This window comes from Podarcis raffonei, chromosome 8 (genome assembly GCF_027172205.1).
Source record: "Podarcis raffonei isolate rPodRaf1 chromosome 8, rPodRaf1.pri, whole genome shotgun sequence".
In the NCBI taxonomy this organism is placed as follows: Eukaryota; Metazoa; Chordata; class Lepidosauria; order Squamata; family Lacertidae; genus Podarcis; species Podarcis raffonei.
Window position 1 is genome coordinate 16,499,762 of NC_070609.1, and position 25,689 is coordinate 16,525,450.

The 25,689-nt window shown below is 43.5% G+C and overlaps 1 protein-coding gene across 1 annotated transcript; it reads left to right on the top strand.

Annotated features, from left to right (window-relative positions):
* Positions 1-938: 938 nt before the first annotated feature.
* LOC128418463 (sialic acid-binding Ig-like lectin 14) lies at positions 939-17,305 on the top strand. The gene is made up of 7 exons (XM_053398164.1): positions 939-1,078; positions 1,935-2,066; positions 3,125-3,538; positions 3,915-4,214; positions 5,681-5,998; positions 8,031-8,153; positions 17,201-17,305. Exons 2-7 carry the CDS (start codon positions 1,955-1,957, stop codon positions 17,236-17,238), a joined length of 1,305 nt encoding a protein of 434 aa, XP_053254139.1. The 5' UTR covers positions 939-1,078; positions 1,935-1,954; the 3' UTR covers positions 17,239-17,305.
* The last annotated feature ends 8,384 nt before the right edge of the window (positions 17,306-25,689 follow it).

Sequence of the window (25,689 nt, forward strand, 5' to 3'; positions counted from 1 at the left end):
GAGTCTCCCAGCTCACTAAACCCTGTTACTTCCTCAGCTTTCGACACCTCCTCTTCTCCCTCTGACCACTCATCATTGTCCCACCTCCACTCCCAGGGCTCTGAGCCTTCTTGTTGTTTCCTAGCCTGTTCCTCCCACCATTCTTTTGCATCCAACCAGTTCATGACAATGGGGGAACGCAGAGCACTTACAGTATATACTCTAATATAAGCTGACTTTTTCAGCATATTTTTTATGCTGAAAAAGCCTGCCTTGGCTTATACTCGAGTGAGGCAGGCAGCTGCGGAGGGATGAGCAGCAAGAGAGGAGCCCTTTCTTGCTGCTCGTCCCTCTGCCACTGCCCGCCTCTCGCAAGGGCAGGCACAGGAGCCGCGGCTGGGAGAGGTGCTGTGCTGTGCCTCTCCCAACCGGGCTTCTATGCCTGCTCTTGCGAGTGGCAGAGGGATGAGCAGCTGCTCCTTCCTCCTCCTCCTCCACCTCTGCCGCTGTCGGCGGCGGGGGAGGAGCAAGCAGCCCAAAAGCAGCCCTTTCGGGCTTCTTGTTCTTCCTCCTCCTCCGCTGCCGCCACCACCAGGTTTGTGGTGTGGTGAACCGGCTTAAACTCGAGTCAATAAGTTTTCCTAGTTTTTTGTCCTAAAATTAGGTACCTTGGCTTATATTCGGGTCGGCTTATACTCGAGTATATACGGTATATTTGAAAACTGAGAAAAAGAAACCTGAGATTCCTATATTGCAGGTGATTGGACTAGATGACTCTTGGGGTCCCTTCCAATTCTAAAAAACAAAATAAAATGTTTGTATGAAATGAATAGATTCATCCAAATCTGTGGAATTTCCTTGCCTTTTAAAAATATGGGCATCCTTTGTGATGTAATATTCCAAGGCAGTTGGAATCTGCTTAGAGTGAATAAGAGGCAGTGAGGTAGGAGAGAGAAGTGGAAAATTAGACTTTCCCATTGTTTATAGATTTTTATAAAAACGCGTCAAGGTTCATTAAGTATTTTAGACTCCATCAGTGCCCTCTTCTCTTCCCCCCATCCAGCTGATTGCGGGGCTTCCAAACTGCTGCTATTTTGAGGTGAGATTGAATCACATTTCAAGCAATTTCAGGTTACATCTGGGTAGGGATGGGGCATTTCGAAATTTGGTTCTCATTTAAAGAAGAAGAAGAAGAAGAGTTTGGATTTGATATCTTGCTTTATCACTACCCAAAGGACTCTCAAAGCAGCTACCATTCTCCTTTCCCTTCCTCCCCCACAACAAACACTCTGTGAGGTGACTGGGGCTGAGAGACTTCAGAGAAGTGTGACTAGCCCAAGGTCACTCAGCAGCTGCATGTAGAGGAGCGGAGACGCGAACCCGGTTCACCAGATTACGAGTCTACCGCTCCTAACCACTACACCACACTGGCTCTCTTAAAGGTGAGTCTTCTCCATTCACATTTTCTGCAACAATATGCGAAACAAAACACAGCCATTCACACACTTCCCTGAATTTTGATGTACAGCTCCAGTCAAGTACCATCTACAAAAATGCACGTAAGGAGGTAAATTGTGTATTATAATGCATAGTTTAGTAAAAAAATAACATATAAAAAACCCCTCATAAACGGATGTGGAATCATTAAGGTCTTAAGATTGGGAAAGTGAGAAATGGAGGAGCAAATTTTGACAGATTTACCTGCCAGTTGAATCAAATAAATTAAAATAGTCCTACCACTGGCATGATTTTTATCTAAGATCGCAAACCTATGCACAGCTCCTTGAGTGTAAGCCCCACTGAATTCAATGGGACTTACATCTGAGTAAACATGCCTGGCATTGGGCTGCAAGGATCGCTGATGAGACCTCCCCAAGCACAACCAGAAATCTTTCAGTGGCCTGTAGTCACAATTCTCCTTTCTTGTCAAACCCTTCCCTCTTTCCCTCTGACAGATCTCCTTTGTAGCCAGAAGATGATGGAGGCAAAGAATAGCTGGCAGGTTGCCAATCCTTCCTCAAAGACAAAAGGTTTGGCATCCTCTCTGGCAACAGTGGCAACCCTAATCCTTGCCTTACTTTGCAAAGGTAAGAGCTGTGTGCAGAAATGAAGAGGAAGAAAATCACTAATCCTTTGTCTTTTTATGATTTGTCCAAGTCCTTATGCCCCCCCCCAGTCACCCATCATTATCTTATTTCCTGTCCGCTATTGTTGCCATTACCACCTCTCCCCTGTCCCTTCTGACGTGAAATTGACAAGGTGAGGAAATGCTTTGATTTTTTTTTTTAACCAATGTTCCTGTCCACTGGATCGCAGCAAACACAGCCAGAGCCAATGACTGGCAGAGTCAACTGATTCTAGATTTGTCTCCATCCTTGCTGAAGCCTACGAGTGGCTCCACAGAGTTGGAGGAGGAGGTTCTGGGGAAGACGTTAGGCAATGAAGTCAGATTGAGGATGGTGGGGTTGTGCAGTGGTTTGGAGCAGATAGCTGGGGCAAGGGATTCAGAGGCAGGGAGTGTAAAGGTAAAGGTAAAAGGACCCCTGACCATTAGGTCCAGTCGTGACCAACTCTGGGGTTGCGGTGCTCATCTCGCTTTATTGGCCAAGGGAGCCGGCGTACAGCTTCCGGGTCATGTGGTCAGCATGACTAAGCCACTTCTGGCGAGCCAGAGCAGCGCACGGAAACACCGTTTACCTTCCTGCCGGAGCGGTACCTACTTATCTACTTGCACTTTGATGTGCTTTCGAACTGCTAGGTTGGCAGGAGCAGGGACTGAGCAACAGCAGCTCACCCCATCGCGGGGATTCGAACCGCCAACTTTCTGATCCTCTTAAAGCCTCTTAAATGGCAAGAAGCAGAAATCAAGCGTGCTAAGAGAAGTCGTTCAGCATCCTGGACAGTTCCAAGGAGAGTGATTAATAATCAGGGATAGCCAGTATAGTAATCTGAGGATTATTTTTGCAGATTTTATTCAAGTTTTATGCAAGTGTCTTTCTTTGCCCTTTCTCAGGGGCAGGCAAAACATTGGCTCTTTTGGGGAGGCAATGCTCAGGTGGCTACCCTAGAGGAGGAGAACACTGAGCTTGTTTTAACTGTACATTTCTAGATAACACTTAAATCTTTTTTATTCCCTCTCTGGCAGGCGTGCTGGCCCAGCACTTCGACTTTTCCATCAAAGTGGTCCAAACTATCACTGTACAGAAAGGTTTCTGTGCCTATGTTGCCTGCAGGTTTACTACACCTAGATGGTTCATGGAAAAGTCTGGGCCATTATATGCCTTTTGGCTTAAGGATGCAGATAAATCCCACAGCTGGATCTGGCCCGGATATTGGATCCCCGGTAAAATTGTCTGCACCAATAACGTAAATCAAAATCTTACCACGACCCATTTCAAGCTAACAGGAGATCCTAAGACTGGTGACTGCTCCTTCAGCATCAAGAATATGGGGCCAGAAGATGTGGGCTGGTACTATTTGCGAATTGAGAAAGGAGAAGGATTCAGCTTTCTTTCTTTCGGTAAACGAATTCATACTCAACCTCAGATTTTCTTGACAGGTAGGTGGCTCTCCTAGGAGCATTAAACATAGGATTTAGAAGCAAGAGATTCTGAAGCACTTCAGGGTGATTTGAATGTTTCAAAATTGTGCCGACACTGCATTAGGACCTGTGGACTGTTAGTTTCCAGGATATCATGCAGTTCTTAACTCTCTCTCTCTCTCTCTCTCTCTCTCTCTCTCTCTCTCTCTCTCTCTCTGTGTGTGGGGGGGGGAAGAGGCCCATGAGAACGAAAGGATGGCAACCTTGGTGGGAGTTAAGAGTGGCAAAATGTCTGTGACTGAGAAATCCCACCCTTAATCCAGGGCTCGTGCGTCCTACTCAATACCCTGTGAATTTTCTTCTCTCTCCTTCCCGGTGAATCTCACTTCTTTAGATCTGACGAAGCCAAATATTGTGAAGCCATCAGAGGCAGTCTGGCGTAAACCAGCCACTTTCAGATGTATCGTGCCAGGAATGTGCCCAGAGAATATACCCCAAATCAACTGGAATGCCAATTTAAAGAATCACGTCAAACATTTCTGGCAAACGGCAGCGGGCGACTGGAGTAAGACATACGGAGGTGACATCACCTTTACGCCCTCCTTAGATGATGAGGGCAAAGTCCTCACCTGCAGCGTCAGATACCAACACTTGAAGAAAACAGTCCATCAATCCACCCGCGTTGCCTTTGGCTGTGAGTAGCTCTCTCTTTTCTTTCCACTGCATTCAAATCCACAAACCCTCAGCATCTCCCTGAAGATCAGATCCCCACAACCTGTTTTGCCCTTGGGTTCCCCAGTTCCCTTTTTGGTGCCCTCAGTGCCCCCACTTTATGACAAGCGGGGTCTGTGTCACAATCTTGCCATGCACCTCATCCCCTAAGAGCACAAGTTTACCTTCCCTCAATCTGGTGCCCTACAGAGGTTGTTGGACTCCAACTCCCAACAGCCCCCAAAGCTCAATAACCCTGGGTCACCCGCCCCCAAGAAAGCTCAACAACTCAGGGCAATTTCCCCCCATTTTCTCAATTTTGCATCCCCCAAAATAGGGGGCATCTCATGCACAGGGACGTGTTATACATGAAAAAACAACAATGGTATTATGTTTTGAAGACTTACTGGCCTGTACATGGCAGGATCATTTCTACATTCCATTTATTTATTTATTATTTATCTATTTATTGAAAATTTTTTTAATAGCAAAATTCTTTGTATAGTCATTTCTCTGAATCTTGTGGCTCCCCCTTCCCCATCCCTTTCATGGGTCCTAATAACAGTTTTTTTAAAAAAAACAACAACAACAACCATCTACATATCATTATATTCTCCATGATTTTCATTTCTCTAAATTATACACAAACCTCATTGCTTTACAAGTGATTCTTGAAGTCCAGCTAATGTCTGGATTTGCTTACAATGGTCTCTTAGGTAAATTATAAAATTTTCCCACTCTTTTTTAAAGTCCTTATCTTCTTGATTCCTCAGTCTCCCAGTCAGTTTTGTCATTTCGGCAAAGTCCAGCAGTTTGGCTTGCCATTCTTCCTTAGTCAAGATTGTTGCTTCTTTCCATCTTTGAGTTAATAACATTCGTGCAGCTGTTGTCGTGTACATAAAAAGTCTTTTCTGATCTTTTGGAATATCAGTACCTATAATTCCTAAAAAGAAAGGCTACAGGTTTTTTTGTTTTGACAAAAGTTATTTTAAACATTTTTTTCAGTTCATTATATATCATTTCCCAAAATGATTTTGTTATCTTACATAACCACTGCATATGATAAAAGGTACCCTCTACGTTCCTTTTATATGCTGGCACCACACTTGCCCTCCACCACCCAACTGGCCTTTGTTCTGGCTCTACATCTGTGAGCAGAGCTGTCTGAACTAGAAGCCCCATCAATCTTTACTCCAAGCCAGTGGCAAGAGCCTACACCCCATGCCTGAAGATATGGACTACAGCTCCCATTTCTCCTAATGCTTGGCCAGGTCATTTTGGGATGCAGCTACCCCATTCCAGGTGTGACCTCTGCATAAGACAGAGTTTACTGCTGTGGCTCGCCTTCTGCATCCCAGAAGCCTCTCATGCTCTGTCGTAGCTACGCCAGGTAAGTTAATAGCCCAGGATTGGATTAATTCACCCTGGCTTTCCAAAATCTTTCCCCAGATCCCCCTGAGGCCACCACCACCATGGGGAGCACGACGTGCCAGTATGAGAAGAAAGGACACTTATGCTTCTGTTCTATCCACTCCTGGCCTCCATCCAAAATTGAATGGCATGTGGACGGGAAGCTTGTAAATGAGACTATGAGATCAGGGGCCATGAAACTCTTCTCCTGGGTTGAGGGCAACACGGTTACCAGCACCCTGAGCTGGCCAGGAGACTTAGATGGCCAGAAAAAGCCTTTAATCACCTGCACCGGAGCAAATAAATATGGGGCGGTCACAATCAACGTCTCCTCTGAGCGCAACGTGACAAGTACCGGTAAGCATGCCTTTCCACTTCATCTTTAAGTCTCATGCATGGTCTGCTAACATTTACACATCTCCAGGAGAAAGCCCAAGGATTGCATATCATTTTTAATTGTGTTTATCTGAATGCAAATTTTTATATGCCAGCTTTCAGGATACAAATGCTTCCAAAGTTAACCCCACCCACAAAAGGAAACAATATCAATATATTTTAAAAGTTTTTGAGATCTCTGAGGCAGGGCAGTTGATGGCACAAAGGTTGTGTGTGAAGAGGAGATGGTTCTGCTGGAGCAAGCTCTGAGATGGTCTTTTCCTATGTCCCATTGTGGCGATCACACAGGGTCCCCGGACGTTTCACTGTCTATTGATCCCTGTGCCACCACTTTATTTCTCGCTGCCTCCACCCAGGCCCTACCTGGTACAAATTGGAACATAAACTTTTGTATATTTATTGCATGTGGTTTCATAAACAGTATCGGTCAATTACATTCATGGGGTGCCTATCCAGACCTATAACTTCCACTACCTGCTCTCACTCACTAAACCACTTCTCAGATATTTACTTGTCTTCCTAGCCCCTAACTATTCCTGACTCAGCCTATTTCGCTACACTAAATCAACCTACCCACAACTCTATCCCAATTCACTCCCACTCCAACCAACCACCCGACTCCCAACGGACTCCTCCCTTTGCCCCTCCCAGAGCTGGTTTTATAGTCCCTCTGACTCCACCCCCTGGTCCTGATTGGGTAACCTGTTTAACTATTTCACCTCCAGCACTCTCATATGTTAACGTCACACCCATCCTCTCCTGGGATTCTTCTGACAGGATCCTGTGGAGGGGAAGGGAAAGAGCAGCTGGAGCAGGACCCACATTTATTCCATAGAGTTGGAAGGGACCCTGAGGATCATCTAGTCCAACTCCCCGCAATGCAGGAATATGCAGCTGTCCCTTATGGGGATCGAACCTGCAACCTTGGCGTGGTCAGCACCATGCTCTAACCTGAGCTATCTTCACCTTTCTCCTGGGATCCTTCCCACAGGGCAGTTGATGGTGGATGGCTCTGTTTGGGAGGAAGTGTCCAGCAGCAGCAGGTATTGAGATGGTCTCTTGCCTGCCCCTTTCTCCTGGGAACCTTTCCAGAAGACCATTGGTCATGGGCAAGGAAAATCTATGGAGTTGGCTCTGAGGGAGTCTAAATCTGCCCCTCTCTCCCCCATGCATGCATCTAGACTTTTCAGCCCATGCAAGAGACACTTTATACAAAAAATAAATAAATCACTCTTAAAGGATGCCGCCCTCTTCACAATCCTGATATTGCCTTATGGCAGACCTTCTGAAGGCACTTGCTAAAAGTGGGGAAAGCCAAAAAGGGAAATTGGGTGGTGGGGCCAAAGTAAACCAGGAGTCAGGGCTACAATTTCCCTTTTGCTTCCAGTGATCACCTTGACATAATGATGCCTTCAGTTAATCAACCATGCAATCGTTGTGGACTGACACACTCCCTCTGGCACTCTTTACATGAGTGAAGTTGCTTGCTGAGATGTGCCGATTCCCTTAAGAGTTGCCTTTCAAGAGCAACAGAACCGCTGGATGAGACAGGCAGTGCTGAAGCTGGTTGCAAAGTTTCAGGTTGACACAGGAAGCGATGAAGGGAGATCACATTGGGTGCTTCAGGTTCTGCACTGAGATCCCTATGCCAATGATGCGTATAGTCACAGGCAAAAGTGGCTGAGGCAACCACTGCAATTTTCTTTGTACACACACACACACACACACACACACACACACACACACACACTAGCAAACACATCTCTCCAGGGCCATATTTTGACAGTTCAGCGAGGCAAAAGCAGAGCAGGTCTGGTGAGAGTTGTGATCTGGTGAGCATCCAAAAGGCTCGGAAATCTTTTATTTCCGAGGGATTTTATTCTGGTTTTCGTGTGGGTGTTATTTTGCAATTCCTTGTTTACGCAACTGCCCAGAAAACTCGGCCAGGTGTCTGATATAGAAATGTAATAAAATGTCGCCATCATTATCCAAGGTGCAGTGACCAAATCACCACAGAAAGACAAGACGGAGCTGAGCAGTGGGATGATTTCTGGGATTGTTTTCGGGGTCATTGCTGCACTTGCCATTTCAGGGGGCATCCTTTACTCTTTCTTAGGTGAGTAATATATTCTGGAACCAGAGATTCTGGGGTTGTATTCTTTCCCCAGAGATCAGATAGAGGTGGTTTTTAACCATTACTATATCATCATCATCACTGATAACATTTGATAGTCTATACTCAAAAGTGATCAAGATGAAATGTAAACAGCAAAAACGACAATTACAAACCAGAAAACTGAAAACAGTGTGCCATAGAAAATACCTAAAATGCTTCTCTAGTAATGTAATAAAATGCACAAGTTCTACCTACCCCACTAAAAGATTAGCTCCACCACATGACTCACTCTAGCTGCAATTGTTTTTGTTTCTAACATTGTTGTGGCCCACCCTGGGAGCAGCGGCAGAGCAAGCTGATAGAGGGCCTGGGGCGGCGCACCCTGCCCCGAGTTGAGACAGGATGCTCCGTTGGGCCTCCAAGTCTACCTGCCTCCTCCCACTCAGCCGCCCTACACCTGGGGGGAGGCAGTGGGTGGACCGTTTGGGGCAGTATGGAGCCTGCGGCACCCAAGCCATGGCGTCACTCCCAGGAGAGACGCATGGCTCAGGCGTGCTGCAGGCCTGTGGGGAGTGCTGCCTGGCATTTTGTCATCCCCCAGTGGTGACACATGGGGAGGACCACCCCCACTGCACCCCCTTCCTCCGCCCCTGCTTGGGAGCTTATGGTGAAGGGTGCATGTAGTTTAAATCTATTATAGTTATTGTCTTTTTTTTAAATATATATTTTATTAATTTTCCATGCATTCATATCACATTAGCAATTTACAATAAATTTCCAATTTTTTGACTTCCTTCAGCTTCTCTGACAATCATTCGAATTCTAATTTTTTGATACACATTTCCAAATTTTAATATTACCTTTATGCTTACCCCCCTCTTATATTTTACTTTTTTGCAATATTTCTTATTCTATTACAGAGCTTCTTTAAATGCCACTAACGTTATTTCGTTGTCACTTATACATTCCCAATAATCTGCTAATTTTTTCCAGTCCTCGATGAAACTTTGGTCTCGTTGATACCTGATCTTCCCAGTCAGTTTATCAAGTTCTGCATAGTCCATCAGCTTCGTTCTCCATTCCTCCAACGTTGGTATTTGTTCTTGTTTCCAATTCTGGGCCAATAATATTCTTGCCGCTGTCACTGCATATTGGAAAATTTTATAATCCTTTCTATTTATTTCATTACCAATTATTCCTAAAAGAAAAGCCTCTGGTTTCTTAACAAATGTATATTTCAACATTTTTTTCAACTCGTTATATATCAGCTCCCAGAAGCTTTTCACTTTCTTACATTCCCACCACATATGAAAAAATGTACCGTCCTTTTCTTTACATTTCCAACACTTCTTACATGTTTTGTACATTTTTGCTAGTTTTACTGGTGTGATGTACCATCTATATATCATTTTCATAACATTTTCCTTTAATGCAGTGCATGCAGTAAATTTAATACCTTCATTCCAAAGTTTTGTCCAATCATCAAATTGTATGTTATGTCCAATATCTCTGGCCCATTTTATCATAACTGATTTAACTTCTTCATCTTTTGTGTGCCATTCCAGCAATATTTTGTACATTTTGGATAAGTTTTTATATTCATTATTTATTATTTCTATTTGAAATTTAGAATCCTTCTCTGCATATCCATATTCTTTAAAGTCTTTCTTAAACATTTCATTTGTTTGGAAATAATGTAACCAATCATACACAAATTCTTTCACTTCTTCATAGGGTTTCATTTTCCATTTCCCCCCTTCTTTAATGATCAAATTTCCATATGTGATCCAATTCTTTCTCATATTGATTTTTTTTAACAGTCATAACCTCTAATGGCGACAACCAGTGTGGAGTTTTTGTTTCGAGTAGGTTTTTATACCTCTCCCATATTTCTATTAACGGTCCTCTGAAAATGTGGTTTCCAAAACCTCTATGGATTTTCTTCTTTCCAGCCCATAAATATGCGTGCCAACCAAATCTGTTATCAAATCCTTCTAAATCCAACAATTCTGTGTTTTCTAATTTTATCCATTCCTTTAACCAACAGAGACCTGAGGCTTCATAATACAGTTTCAAGTCTGGCAAGGCAAAGCCTCCTCTTTCTTTTGCATCAGTTAGTAACTTAAATTGAATTCTTGGCTTCTTTCCTTGCCAAATATACCTTGAAATTACTCTTTGCCATTCTTTAAAAACCCCAGTCCCCTTGATTATCGGAATTGTTTGATATAAAAACAATAATTTTGGTAGCACGCTCATCTTTATCGTTGAGATCCTTCCCCAAAATGATAATTTCATTCGTCCCCACATATCCAGATCTTTCTTTATCCCATTCCACACTGGTATATAATTATTCTGATATAAATCTATATTCTTGGGGGTTATCCAAATACCTAAATATTTCACCTTTTTCACCACTTCTATACCTGCTTGCTGCTGTATATTTTCAATCTTATCTGAATCCATATTCTTAACAATTATTTTAGTCTTTTTCTTATTCAATATAAATCCTGCCACTTGACCAAATCTCTCTACCTCCATAAGTATATTTTTCATACTTTCCAAGGGATCTTCTACCGTTATAACCAGATCATCGGCAAAGGCTTTCACTTTATATTCATTCCGGCCTACTTCAACCCCTTTTATTGCCTCATTTTCCCTTAATGATTTTAGAAAAACCTCCAGTACCATGATGAATAACAATGGTGAAAGTGGACACCCTTGTCGTGTACCTTTAGATATCCCAATTTCCTCTGTAATGACATTATTTACAATTAATTTAGCTTTCTGCTCCGTATAAATTGCTTTAATTCCGTTGAGAAATTCCTCCCCTACTTCCATATATTCTAGACTTCTCAGCATAAAATCCCAAGATATGTTATCAAAGGCCTTTTCCGCATCAACAAATATTAACATCGCTTGTTTCTCATTTCTGGCAGTCAAATGTTCCAAAATGTTGATTATATTCCTTACATTATCTCTCATTTGTCTGCCAGGTAAGAAACCCGCTTGGTCCTTATGTATAATATCCTTAAATATTTTTTTCATCCTTTTCGCCAAAATACTTGCAAAAATTTTATAGTCTGTGTTGAGTAGTGAAATAGGCCTATAATTTTTTACTTGTGTTAAGTCAGAGTCTTGTTTCGGGATAAATGTGATAAATGCTTCCTTCCATGTTTCCGGGATTTCTCTTTCTTTGAGAATATTGTCCATCACTTCTTTCAAAGGCAACGACAGGATGTGTTTCATTTCTTTATAATATCTTGCTGTAAATCCATCCGGTCCTGGAGCTTTCCCTTTCTTAAGTTCTTTTATAGCTTCTTTTATTTCATCTAATTCAATTGGGGTGTTCAGCCTTTCTCTTTTTTCTGTCGGGATCTTCTGCACCATCTTTTCTTTTAAATATCTTTCTATTTTTCTCATATTATTCTTTTCTGTTCTTTTATATAAATGTCTATAAAAGTCCAAGAATCCTTTTCTAATGCCTTTTGGGCTGTCTATTTCTTCTCCCTCCACGATGATTTTGTTAACTGTGCTCTGTTCTTTCCTTTTTTTGATTTGCCAAGCTAGCCATTTTCCTGATTTATTCGCCGATTCAAAATTCCTTTGTCTCATTTTTTTTATATTCCATTCCACCTCTTTGTTGATTATCATCGCAAATTGTGCTTGCAACGCCTTTATATTCTGTTTTATTTTCTCATTGTTCGGTTTTTTAACCAATTTTTGTTCATTGTCCATTATTTGTCTTAGAATTTCCTTCTTTCCTTTCTCTCTATTTTTATTTTTGATAGAATTCTGCTGGATAAAAAATCCTCTCATAACCGCCTTGCTAGCATCCCAAACCGTGTTGATTTTCGTACCTTTATTATAGTTGTTTACAAAATAATCCGTCAGAGATTTTTGGGCTTTCTCCACAATTTTTTGATCATCTAGAAGGTAATCGTTCATTCTCCATCTGAATGTTCTCTCTTCATATCCTTGTAGTTCTAGTTTTATTGGACTATGATCTGATATTACTCTTGGTTGGATTTCTATTTGTTTAATTCTTGGAGTTAACTCATTTGAGACCCAAATTTGATCAATTCTTGACATTGACTGGTTCGGATCCGAGTAGAATGTGAATTGTTTTTCCAGTGGATGTCTCAATCTCCAAATGTCTATTAAGTTGCAGCTTTTTGTCAGTGAAAAGAATGTTTTTGGAAGTTTTCCTTCTTTACTAATTCCTGCTGCTCTTAGTCTGTCCATTTCCAGTGACACCACTCCATTCATATCCCCCAGTACTATTATCTTTTGGTCTACATATTCGAACAGCTTTTCTTCCAAATTTCTAAAAAAATCAACCTTGTTTCCATTTGGTGCGTAGATCCCGACAATTATTATTTTTTCGCCTTGCCATTTGATCTGTACCACAATAATTCTTCCTTCTTCATCTTTAAAGATTTGTTGGGCATCAATTTTACTCCTCACGTATATTACCACTCCTCTCTTCTTACTTTTGTCAGAAGAAATGAACTCATTCCCTAATCTTCTGTTGATCAAAACTTTTCTATGTTTCTTTGCCACATGGGTTTCTTGTAGGCAAATTATGTCCAAATTTTCTTTTTTTAAATGTTGTTCAATTTTATTCCTTTTTTTCCTATCATTCATTCCGTTAATATTCCAGTTCCAAATTTTTAATGCCATTTTTGCCTCTTAAATTAAATATGATCTTTTTTCCTCTAGATTTATTGTTCCTTTACTTTCCCTTCTTCCTCTTCTTCTTCTTCTTCTTCTTCTTCTTCTTCTTCTTCTTCTTCTTCTTCTTCTTCTTCTTCCACCTCTTCCTCTTCTTCGTCTGTTCTCTTTCCTCTCTCCTCTTTTTCTTCACCTGCTCTTGAGCCCGGTCCTCCTAGTGCTGTTCCTCCTACAGCTCCTTTTTCTTCATCTTCTTCTGTTCTTAGTTCTTTATATTTTCTCTGGAACTTACTTGTCTCTTCTGGACTGGTCAGTCTGTGTTTCTTACTTTTATAGAAGAATGAGATTCCTTCAGGAAATTCCCATCTGAATTCTATTTTGTTTCTCTTGAGGATTTGTACAAATGCTTTATATGGCTCTTTTCGTTTCAACAGTCTTATTGGAATATCTTTAAAAATGATGATGTAATTCCCATCAATGTTTAATCTTTTTTCTCTATTTTTTTGTAATATCTGATTCCTCATGTCTCTATCTTTAAACGTAATTAGGCAATCTCCTGGTACTTTCCGTGTTTTAACTGATTTTACTCTCAATCTAAATGCACTTTGAACTGTCTTTGCAAACTCTTCCTGCTCTATCTCCAACCATTGTGCCAATTCCTTTATTAATTTCTCTTTGATGTTCTCTCCCTGTATTTCCGGTATTGCTCTCAACCTCAAATTACCTTCTCTCTGTCTTAGTTCATTCATTGCAATCGAATCCAAAACTTCCTCCTGGGTCTTATTCATCTCTGACATACCTGTTTTCATCCTCTCTTCCTCTTTTTTCATGTCTTTCATTTCTAATTTTGTTCTTTTCCATCCTTCCTCTAATTTTTGTGTTCTTTTAGTTACCTCTTTTATTTGCCCTTTAAGTTCATTCACTGTTTCATCAATTTTTTTGTCCATTTTACCAATTCTATTATCCACCTGTTCTAATTTAGTTTCCAATTTTTTTCCACTTTCTTTAATTTCTGCAAACATCTTCAAAATTTCCGCTCTAAAATCTGACTCTTGTTTTGACCCTTTCCTGTCCCCCGGGGTTCCTTCCCCCGATTTCTTCATCTTCTCCCAATCACAATTTATAACCACTTATTATACACCAAATAAAATAATATACAGATTATTGCTATCAGACAATAGCATGTCAATTAACAAATGGTCCTTTTCCCCTGGGAGTCGGAAAGGGTGTAGTCAATAAATCCAATTGTTATTAATAGGGGTAGGATGGTACGACCCTTCTCTTCTCGCCACCACTTAGGCTAATCCTTCTTCTGCCACCAATTAGGCTATTTCCAGTTAAATAAGAGCAGCCAAAACCAAAATGTCCAATCCACAATAATCCAAACAGAAGAGTCAATAAATATATTTTAAAAAAATTGGTCAGGTGTAATAATTTTTATAATCCGAATTATAGATAGTTCTTCTCCATGATAATCCAAAAATCCAAATTTTTAAATTATCTCAAAAATTAAATCCAAATACACTCAATAATTCTTCTCAAATTGGAGATAGAGACAGACCAAAGTCACAATTTTATAAAAAAGAAAAAGAAAAATTTGGAGTTTGCCAAAACAGCAACAAAGACCAAAAAGGAAGTCAATTAAACAGAGGTTCAATACAATAGTCTCAATAAGAAAAGTCTTAATCCAATTCTAAATAGATTCCAAAATAGGGTAGTTTCAAATAAAATAATTTAACCAATTTCTAAGCTTGGGGGCCAAAAAAAAAATGTGTGAAAATAGCAATCAAAAATAGCCAGTTCCGAAAAAAACATGTTGTAGTTCCCTGTTTGTCCACAGGGTTTTAAACAGCGATTTATGGCCAATTTTTTACTTATTTTCCTCCCAAAGCTTAAAAAAAGGAAGCCAAATTTGTACTCCTTCCAACAAAAGAAAAGAAACGAAAAAGCAGCAACAAGAATCTGCAAAAACAAACAAAGCTTGTAGGCACAGCATTCAAATCATTCCTTCTTCTCAGCGTTCCCAACAAGAAGCATTGTTCTATAAATAGTAACAATGGAGTCTTAAGCTCTGTTGCGCAGATATTCAAAGAGTCACAGATCCCGATTATCACGGACTCCTCCTGACTCCGTACTTTCTTTCCTCGAGGGCTTAAAAGTTCTGCCTCCCTCCCTTTTTTTAACTTATATTCTCACTACCGCTGCAACAGTTACTTTAAAAAGTAACCGTTACTTTAGAAAGTTTTCAAAGGGGCAAGGAGATCAAAGCCGCTAGCGGCAACTCACTTTCCATTTCCAGCTCTGCTTGTAGTCCTGCGTCTGAGCTGATTTCAGAGAAAGCCGACCTCCGTTGTTTTAGCTTTCAGTTCCGAATCCTTCCTTACACCAAATCCGTTCTTTTTTTGTTATAATTAGGTCCGAATTTCTTATATTTTGAGAATTGAGCACTTCCCCTGCGAACTCGGGGCTTCGCTTTCCGAAGGCAGCAATGGCTTCCCTTCAGCCCGCTTCCCTGCTCGCCGTTCTCTTCGCCCCAATAGGGGTTACCTGACGGCCGGGCGGTTAGCGTTCGGCATCCGCGGGAACCAGAACTCCTGGACCTCCTCCAGAGAGTATTTTCGGGGGCTACTGCGCCCTGTAGCACCCCCTTTTTCCTTCGGAAAACCCGGGATTCTCTCAGCGAAGAGAATCCCCGTTCGCGCTGGTGTCGGGCTCAACCGGAAGTCTATTATAGTTATTGGCATTGCTAATAACCACACAGTTCACTGTAACTCCCAAACTGAATAAAAAAGGTACAGTGGTACCTTGGGTTAAGAACTTAATTTGTTCTGGAGGTCCGTTCTTAATCTGAAACTGTTCTTAACCTGAGACACTACTTTAGGTAATGGGGCCTCCCACTGCTGCTGCGCAATTCTGTTCTCATCCTGAAGCAAAGGTCTTAACCTGAGGTACAATTTCTGGGTTAGCGGAGTCTGTAACCTGAAGCATCTGTAACCTGAAGTGTCTGTAACCCGAGGTACCACTGTATTAGCGTGGAACCTTAACATGGATGGTAGTGGTGCCAAGCATGTTTCTCTGGGGAGAGCATTCCACAGGTGACAGAGGGGCACCACTGAAAAAGGCAGCTTCTTGGGTAAGGAAGATGGATGAAACCAGTAAGGTCTCCCCATATGGGGAGAGGTGGTCATTGAGGTAATGGTTAGAGTGTTGGATTACTACCTGGGAGAGCAGGGTTAGAATTCCCACTAAGCCATGAAGCTGATTGACCTCAGACCAGGCACCATCTCTTAGCCAAACCTACCTCGCTGGATTTTTGTGGAGATGAAATGGGGGTGGGGGTGAGGAGGAAAACCATGTACACCACCTTGAGATTCTTGGAAGAAAAGGTGGTATATAAATGTAATAATAAATATTTTTTTAATTATTTTTTATACCTTGCTCATCTGCCTGGGTTTCTCCAGCCACTCTGGGCGGCTCCCAACAGAATATATTAAAAACACAATAAAATATCAAACATTAAAAACTTCCCTAAACAGGGCTGCCCTCAGATGTCTTCTAAAAGTCAGGTAGTTGTCTATTTCTTTGACATCTGATGGGAGGGCATTCCACAGGGCGGGTGCCACCACCGAGAAGGCCCTCTGCCTGGTTCCCTGTAACTTCACTTCTCGCAATGAGGGACCCTCCAGAAGGCCCTCGGAGCTGGACCTCAGGGTCTGGGCTGAAAGATGGGGGTGGAGAGGCTCCTTCAGGTATACTGGGCCGAGGCTGTTTAGGGCTTTAAAGGTCAGCACCAACACTTTGAATTGTGTTCGGAAATGTACTGGGAGCCAATGTAGGTCTTTCAGGACTGGTGTTATATGGTCTTGGCGGCCACTCCCAGTCACCAGTCTAGCTGCCGCATTCTGGATTAGTTGTAGTGGTCACCTTCAAAGGTAGCCCCACTTAGAGCTCATTGCAGTAGTCCAAGCAGTAGTCCAAATAAATAAAAATATTGCAGACCTGAGCTACGTAAGGCTTTATAGGTCAAAACCAGCACTGTGAGCATGGAAACTAAGTGGTAGCCAGTGTAACAACAACAACAACAACTTTTATACCGCCCTATACCCGCAGGTCTCAGTGTGGTTCAAATTATAAAAGCACAATATAAAAGCACAAAATACATAATAAAAACAAGAATAACCCAATCGAGACACATAGATACATGACTCTTAAGAGGCGCGCAATAACTAAAAACACAGGGTCTCTTTAAAACTGCTCCTGGTGCCCCATAGCTCCTAAGATAGAACAGGAGACAAAAAAAGAATAAAGGAGCTGAGACTAAGATTGGGCCTGAGCATTTGGAAAGGTTCTAATTCTCATTATTCTCCTTCTTCCAGCGTTCCATCGGCGAGTAACCAACGTACCAGTGATTTGACTTCAGTTTTTACAGTGCATGTTGATATTTTCCATTCAATACAACTGAGGGTCATATAAGATGAATCACGCATGACATGCTGTATATTATTTCATAGAATCCTAGAATCCTAGAATCATAGAGTTGGAAGAGACCACAAGGGCCATCGAGTCCAACCCCCTGCCAAGCAGGAAACACCATCAGAGCACTCCTGACATATGGTTGTCAAGCCTCTGCTTAAAGACCTCCAAAGAAGGAGAATCCACCACACTCCTTGGCAGCAAATTCCACTGTCGAACAGCTCTTACTGTCAGGAAGTTCTTCCTAATGTTTAGGTGGAATCTTCTTTCTTGTAGTTTGGATCCATTGCTCCGTGTCCGCTTCTCTGGAGCAGCAGAAAACAACCTTTCTCCCTCCTCTATGTGACATCCTTTTATATATTTGAACATGGCTATCATTTCACCCCTTAACCTCCTCTTCTCCAGGCTAAACATGCCCAGCTCCCTTAGCCGTTCCTCATAAGGCATCGTTTCCAGGCCTTTGACTATTTTGGTTGCCCTCCTCTGGACACGTTCCAGTTTGTCAGTGTCCTTCTTGAACTGTGGTGCCCAGAACTGGACACAGTACTCCAGGTGAGGTCTGACCAGAGCAGAATACAGTGGCACTATTACTTCCCTTGATCTAGATGCTATACTCCTATTGATGCAGCCCAGAATTGCATTGGCTTTTTTAGCTGCCGCGTCACACTGTTGGCTCATGTCAAGTTTGTGGTCAACCAAGACTCCTAGATCCTTTTCACATGTACTGCTCTCAAGCCAGGTGTCACCCATCTTGTATTTGTGCCTCTCATTTTTTTGCCCAAGTGCAATACATTACATTTCTCCCTGTTAAAATTCATCTTGTTTGTTTTGGCCCAGTTCTCTAATCTGTCAAGGTTGTTTTGAAGTGTGATCCTGTCCTCTGGGGAGTTAGCCACCCCTCCCAGTTTGGTGTTGTAATGGTTCTAGGGGTTGCTCGTGCGTAAGTTGCCGCCACTCCTGGCTAGGTTACCTGGTTGAACCCTCTCTGTCTGGACAGCCTCTAGCTTCGTGGCTGTCTCAGTCGCTGGCAGAATCCGTCAGTGGGCGTTTCTTGAACTTCTTCCAGCAAAGAAGTTCTTTGACGCCAAGTCTCCTCCTACTCTCCCTGCGCGGAAGTCTTCTGCGCAGGGAGGGTGTGGGGAGCGGAGTATCCGTACTCTCTCCGCTGGTCTCCGGCGAGGAGTCTTGGAGCCTCCTCTCCGATTCCCCCATCTGCCCCCCTTCTCCACTGGTGTTACGCTGATTTCCTTCCCCAGCAGATGGGCTGCCTCTCTCCCTACTGGGACTCTCTCCGGCATCCCTCTGGAGCCTTCCCTTTGCCTCTAGCTCCGATGGCAGTTCCCTGACAGGTGGATAAATACGATAACATTTGGAATGAGTTTATACAAGATGTAGTAGGCTATTAACATTTACATAAACATTATGTAAATGGAAGTTGGGCAATAGGGGCAGTACAGGATTCCTTTTGGTGTACCGACCTCCCCGCTGCACCAAGGATTCCCTGCCCGAGCTGCTTCAGGTCGTGGCGGATGTTCTCCTGGAGACACCTAGCTTGGTCGTCCTAGGGGATTTTAACATCCATGCCGACACGACCTTACAAGGGGCCGCTCGGGACTTCGTGGAAAGCATGGCCTCCATGGGGCTGTCCCTGAATAAGTCTGGCCCAACCCATAGCCGCGGACATGCCTTGGACCTGGTGTTTACCTCTATGGATGTTGGTGATCTGACACTAAGTAAAAGCGAAACGAAAGAAGTGCCATGGTCAGATCACTTCCTGGTGCAACTGGACTTCTCTGCGACCCATCCCCTCTGCAGGGAGGTGGGACCAATTCGGATGGTCCGCCCCCGCCACTTAATGGATCCAAATGGTTTCCAGAGAGTGGTAGGGGATGCTTTATCCCATGTTGATGGCCTTTCAGCTGATTCCCTGGTGGCCCGCTGGAATGTGGAGTTAACCAGGGCTATTGACTGTTTGGCTCCGAAGCGCCCTCTCCGATTGCATGGAGCCCGGACAGCCCCGTGGTTTTCCACGGATCTGAGGGCAATGAAACAATCGTTGAGATGGCTAGAGCGCCGGTGGCGGATAACTCATTCCGAATCTGACCGGACACAGGTTAGAGCTCAACGTCGAGCCTACCAAGTGGCAATAGCGACGGCGAAGAAGAATTTCTTCACCGCCTCTATTGCATCTGCAGAAAACAGCAGCAGGAGACTTTTTCAGGTGGTTCACAATTTAGCGGAACCACCTGCAACATCGGGGCCCAGTATGGGCCACATGTTCTCCTGCAATGATTTTGCAAAGTTTTTTGCAGATAAAATCGCTCAGATTCGGGAAGAAGTAGACTCCACCGTGGGAGCAGGGCCGGGGCGGGAGAGTGCTAGAGTTCTGTCTAGTCAAGTTGAGTGGGATCAATTCCAATCTGTTACCTCCGAGGATGTGGACAGGCTGCTTGGACGAGTGAAACCAACCACCTGTCTCCTGGATCCTTGCCCATCCTGGCTTATAAAAGCTAGCCGGGAAGGACTGGGCGATGGGCTTCGTGGGGTGGTGAATGCTTCCCTCCGTGAGGGAGCCTTCCCAGACCCGCTGAAAGAGGTGGTTATTAAACCGCTTCTTAAAAAACCATCTTTAGATGTGGCCACGATGGCCAACTATCGCCCAGTCTCAAATCTTCCATTCTTGGGCAAGGTGATTGAGCGAGCGGTTGCCGAACAACTCCAGGCACGCCTGGAAGAAGCGGACCATTTGGATCCCTTCCAGTCGGGATTCAGGCCTCATCATGGGACTGAAACTGCCTTGGTCGCACTGGTTGATGATCTCCGGCGGGCTAGAGACAAAGGTGAGAGCTGTTTCCTAGTTCTGCTGGATCTCTCAGTGGCGTTTGATACCATCGACCATAACATCCTTCTGGACCGTCTTGAGGGGCTGGGAGCTGGGGGCACTGTCATACAGTGGTTCCGCTCCTTCCTCCTGGGCCGTGTTCAGAAAGTGGTGGTGGGGGATGAGTGTTCAGACCCCTGGGCTCTCACTTGTGGGGTGCCTCAGGGTTCTGTCCTCTCCCCCATGCTTTTCAACATTTACATGCAGCCGCTGGGAGAGATCATCAGAAGGTTTGGGCTGGGTGTTCATCAGTATGCGGATGATACCCAGCTCTACCTCTCTTTTAAATCAGAACCAGTGAGGGCGGTGAAGGTCCTGTGTGAGTGTCTGGAGGCGGTTGGAGGATGGATGGCGGCTAACAGATTGAGGTTGAATCCTGACAAGACAGAAGTACTGTTTTTGGGGGACAGGAGGCGGGCAGGTGTGGAGGATTCCCTGGTCCTGAATGGGATAACTGTGCCCCTGAAGGACCAGGTGCGCAGCCTGGGAATCATTTTGGACTCACAGCTGTCCATGGAGGCACAGGTCAAATCTGTGTCCAGGGCAGCTGTTTACCAGCTCCATCTGGTACGTAGGCTGAGACCCTATCTGCCTGCGGACTGTCTCGCCAGAGTGGTGCATGCTCTGGTTATCTCCCGCTTGAGACATACTGGATGTCTAAAGACATCCAACTTGTTGGTCAACACTGCTTGTTGTCTTTTGAAGATGCGTCAGAATTTACCCCAGAAAAACTTCTCATCCTGCCCATGAGTCTGCAGTGATGTGTTTCAACAAATGAATTAACACTGCCGATTCCTGCTAAGTCCTGGCCAAATCCCAGATGCCTCCTTGTTTATACTGCAGGCCTATGTTAGGATCAAATGCTGTGCAACCAATCTGGTTGAATCCCCAAATTCTGAACCTTACTGGATTCAATTTGGAGGGTTCCCGTCCAATCCTGAGCTCGAAACACTCTCTAAGAAAGCCAGGTAGCCGGCAAAGTGTTGCTGATTTGCAAAACACCACCATAAAAGGAGAGAGACCAGGTGGGAAGTGGGAGAAGGAAAGCTGGACTTATGGCTCTCTCAATATTAGAAAGAGTTTGGTGACATTTACTTAGTTTTTCGTTTGTTTATCCTTTACAGCAATACCCGCGTGATAGTTTCCCAATCATTTCCCAATCAGTCTTGTTAGCAATGTCATTTCCATGATCTCTCCCTGCCTGCTGCATTTTGGCCTTAGATGATGATGATGATGATGATGATGATGATGATTATTATTTAGTTTTGCATTTTATTTACAATTCTATTCTGACTTATGTGTCTTGCCTTTGTTAGTGCTTTGTCATGTGTATGTAAATGCATCAGGAAATCTTGCACAAATGCACACAGCCCATTAGATTATGCACAGGAAAAGCCAGCGAACCATCACCATACAAACAATGTGCACCTAAAACATAAAGCTTGGATTTGTTTTTTTAAATCTCCATGGAACAGACCAGACAGGTGCACAAGAACTGGCAGGATTTAGCACTCAAGCAACTGCACAGTCTCTTTGTCCCTCTCTCTTACATTTCAAAAAAAGCAATCTTTAAAGTTGTCTAGCACAAAAACCTCTGGACTGATCTGTATGACATTTGGCAGCCTTAAACCCTTCTTGAGGGCGACCATATATCCAAATTTTATCCAGGTAAGAAAAGAAAAAGGCAAATGCATCTGGCAGTGCAAATGAATGGAACTACAGAAGATGTGGGTTTCTGGATTTCAGTTTGGATTCTGTGTCCAAATCAGGTTGGATCAGGTACGAATCAATCTAAACAGGTAGGTCCAGGGAGCTTTCTGTCCTCAGATGTTTTGGGACTCTGACTCCCATCATCTTCCCAACCAGTGGCTGGGGATTATGGGAAATGGAGTCCTACAACTTCTGGGGACCTAATGTTGAAGAACTTTGCTCTAGCCCATACAGTGGAACCTCGTGTTACGGACAGGATCCGTTCCGGAGGCCCGTCTGTGACACGGAACTGATGCAAGCTGAAGTGCCGCGTCTGCACACACATATGGCGCAATTTAGCTCTTCTGCGCATGCACAAGCTGCGAAACCCGGAAGTATCCCATTCCGGTACTTCCATGTTGCTGTGGGACATAACACAAAAACATGTAACCTGAAGCGGACACAACATGAGGTATGACTGTATAATAGACAAGAGTTTTGTCCAATTACTATTGTTACATGCCATTCCAATCTCCAAGCAGTGAGAGATTCTGGGGGTTCTAAGTGCTTCTCTAGGGTTTGGTTTCCTTGGAATGAAGGTCAGCAGAGATTGTGGTGCCATTAGGACAGGCATAGGCAAACTTGGCCCTCCAGATGTTTTGGGACTACAACGCCCATCATCCCTGACCACTGGTCCTGTTAGCTAGGGATGATGGGAGTTGTAGTCCCAAAACATCTGGAGGGCCGAGGTTGCCTATGCCTGCTTTAGGATATACAGTTTCTATATTCACATATATACAACCTGAGCATAGGATTTATGGGAAACTCAAAAGGCAGAGAAGGATCACAGTGGTGCCTCGCAAGACGAAATTAATCCGTTCCGCGAGTCTCTTCGTCTTGCGGTTTTTTTGTCTTGCGAAACACGGCTATTAGCGGCTTAGCGGCTATTAGCGGCTTAGCGGTTATTAATGGCTTAGCGGCTTAGCGGCTTTAAGAAAAAGGAAACAAACTCGCAAGAACTCACAAGACGTTTCGTCTTGCGAAGCAAGCCCATAGGGAAATTCGTTTTGCGGAACGACTCAAAAACTGGAAAACTCTTTCGTCTTGCGCGTTTTTCGTCCTGCGAGGCATTCGTCTTGCGAGGTACCACTGCATTTGTATTTCCTCCGGTGGATCTCCATGAGCTTTCTTTCTACTTTGGTTCCTGCTGGCTTTCCCGCTTCCCTTCTTCATCATAATGGGCTTCTATTTCTGGACGGGTTGGGACATGAAAAAGAAAACATTAGTAAGGAATGGAAAACCTTACAGAGTCCTGGTAGTTGCTGTGGTGTCATTTCTTCATCTGTTATCTCCCTTGCCATCTCTATGAAGTTTCCAAGTTGCTCAAGGAGGTGCCTGAAGTTGTGAAAGTGGTCCTTTTGACTAATTACTGCCCTTGGTGTTTGTTGCAACATCCGTTTTGCCCCCATTCTCTATCTCTTTGCTGGGGAGAGCATTCCAGCAGGTCTTCATGATGTCTATTATTGATCTGCTGAGGGAAGATTTTGTGGAAGATCTCAAGATACATGGAGATAACAACAGCACTGGTGAGAGCGAGCAACAGCAAGAGACCAACAGCAAGAGCAGATTCAATTGAAGGTGATCTGCTATCTCCCTATAGAACAGCAAAGGGGGATCTGTGTTCTTCCAAGTGTTGTTGGATTCCAACTCCCATCAGCTCCAGCCATCATGGCCAGTTGTCATGGATTATGGGGGTTGTAATCCAACAACATATGGAGTTCCACAGGTTCTCCATCTTGGATGTAGAATCTATCCTGGGCTGTATATATACAGCAATATGTAAAATGACCGAAAGAATCAGCAATCAGGAAGACCAAAATTTTAATGAGGAATGGGGGGAAATTATAATTTATCTTAAAAACCATTGTAAACAGCTAAAATCGTTAGTAGAATTGGAATAGCACGTGTAGCTTAATGGTGGATTTTGGACACAATGGAGATGTAAAAGGTTTGGATTATCATATAAGATGCAGGAGGAAATTATTAACAATAGGACCCACAAAGGGGAGGAGGGAAGTCCAGGAGATTCTTAGGAATCTTGTTTTTATTTGTATGTTGGATATGTGATTGTAAAAATTTAATCTGAAAAACCAAATAAATAACACACACAGAGAGAGAGAGAGCGAGAGAGAGCAAGAGAGAGAGAGAGAGCAATATGTTTCCTACAGTTTATGCAACCCTTTTTCCTTATGATCTCCTACTGGGCCATATCGTTGGATGACTATTTATTAATCAGGCAAAAATTGTATAGTGTTTAAATAAAAAAGCAGTTTCCATATAACATTAATAAGAAAATACCACAGGGAGGGGGAATCAGAGCTAAAAACAAGCAGGCACAATAAAAAATTATCACAATATAGAAGTTCAGTTTCCAGCAATTAAGTATACTTGTTATGATCAGCATTTCACTGTACACTCTGCCCATATTAAGGTATTTTTATTCAATCTAGGTTTATATTAGAAGAAAACCATTATTAGTACTGTGTGTAGTTGTTGTTTATATATCTTTTCAGATGGACCTCTGATTCTTCACTATCAGTACTTACTTCTCCCACCCTTCCTCCCCTGTTTCCTAATCTCCATCAACAAACCACTTGCCTTTGGGTGGTGGCCATCCTGCATGTTTACAGCCCCATGGTATTTCCCAATCTTAATCCACAGAACTTGTGCAGAGGCCACCATGTTAGCCTGTGGCAGGCTTACAGCAAAAACTGCAAAGAGCTTTGTAAAGCCCGTTGGTGGTTCTTGACTCGTCCAGTCCCAGTTTCCAGCTGACACATACTTCCAGGGCCCACCAGAGAGTCACAAGAACATAAGATGGGCCTGCTGGAGCAGGCTGATGGCCCATCTAGTCCCACATCCTGTTCTCACAGTGGGCAAATGGATGCCTGTGGGAAACCTGCAAGCAGGATTCGAGCACAAGAACATCCAATCCTGCTGTGGTTCCCAGATACTGGGATCCAGATGCATTACTGCATCCAACTGTGGAGGCAGAAGATAGCCATCATGGCTAGTAGCCCTCTCCTCCATGGATTTGTCTAATTTGGTTTTATAGTCATCTAAAGTATGACGGCCAGTACTGCCTTCTATGGGGGTGAGTGTTAGTTTCTGTTTTGCCACTGAGCAGCTGCTTGGAGTCACAGGACTCTGTTTACATTCCAGAGACAGTCCAGGCTATTGGAAGTCTCATGGGAGACTAGAGATGGATGTGACGTTACTGGTTTCCTGTTTCCTTTGTTCCTTTGTTCCTTTGTTTCAGTTGCCCTCTGCTTTCATAGAGAGAGGATGTGTTTTTTGTCTGCGTAATTAGGATAATAAAACTCTTTGCAATGTAGCCCAAACCTCTCGTCTCCTACCTGTGCTGGAAACTCTGCTGAATGGAACGTGCCTTAGAGCCTCATCAAAGGCTCAGGTCATTAAACACGTCGGGAGGCGATTCCGAAGGACTCGGGGGGGAAAAATGAGCTTTATCAGCTTGGCCGAGCGGAGATCCTGACAGTGAGTTCCATAACCAAACTATTCACTGAGTCCTCACACTTCTCCTTTAATGTGGCATTCAGATAGTCACAGTAAAAGCCATAACCCAGTGAAAGAGCACAGGCTCTGAGTGCAGAATGCACCAAGTTCAATTTCCACCATCTCCAAGTAGAGCTGGGAGGGACCCCTCTCTGAACGCCTGGAATGTCAGTGTAGGCAGAGCTAGATCATTTACTTATTTATTATTTACCTATGAAGTGCAAATGCCTAGAAAGGGAGGGGGGA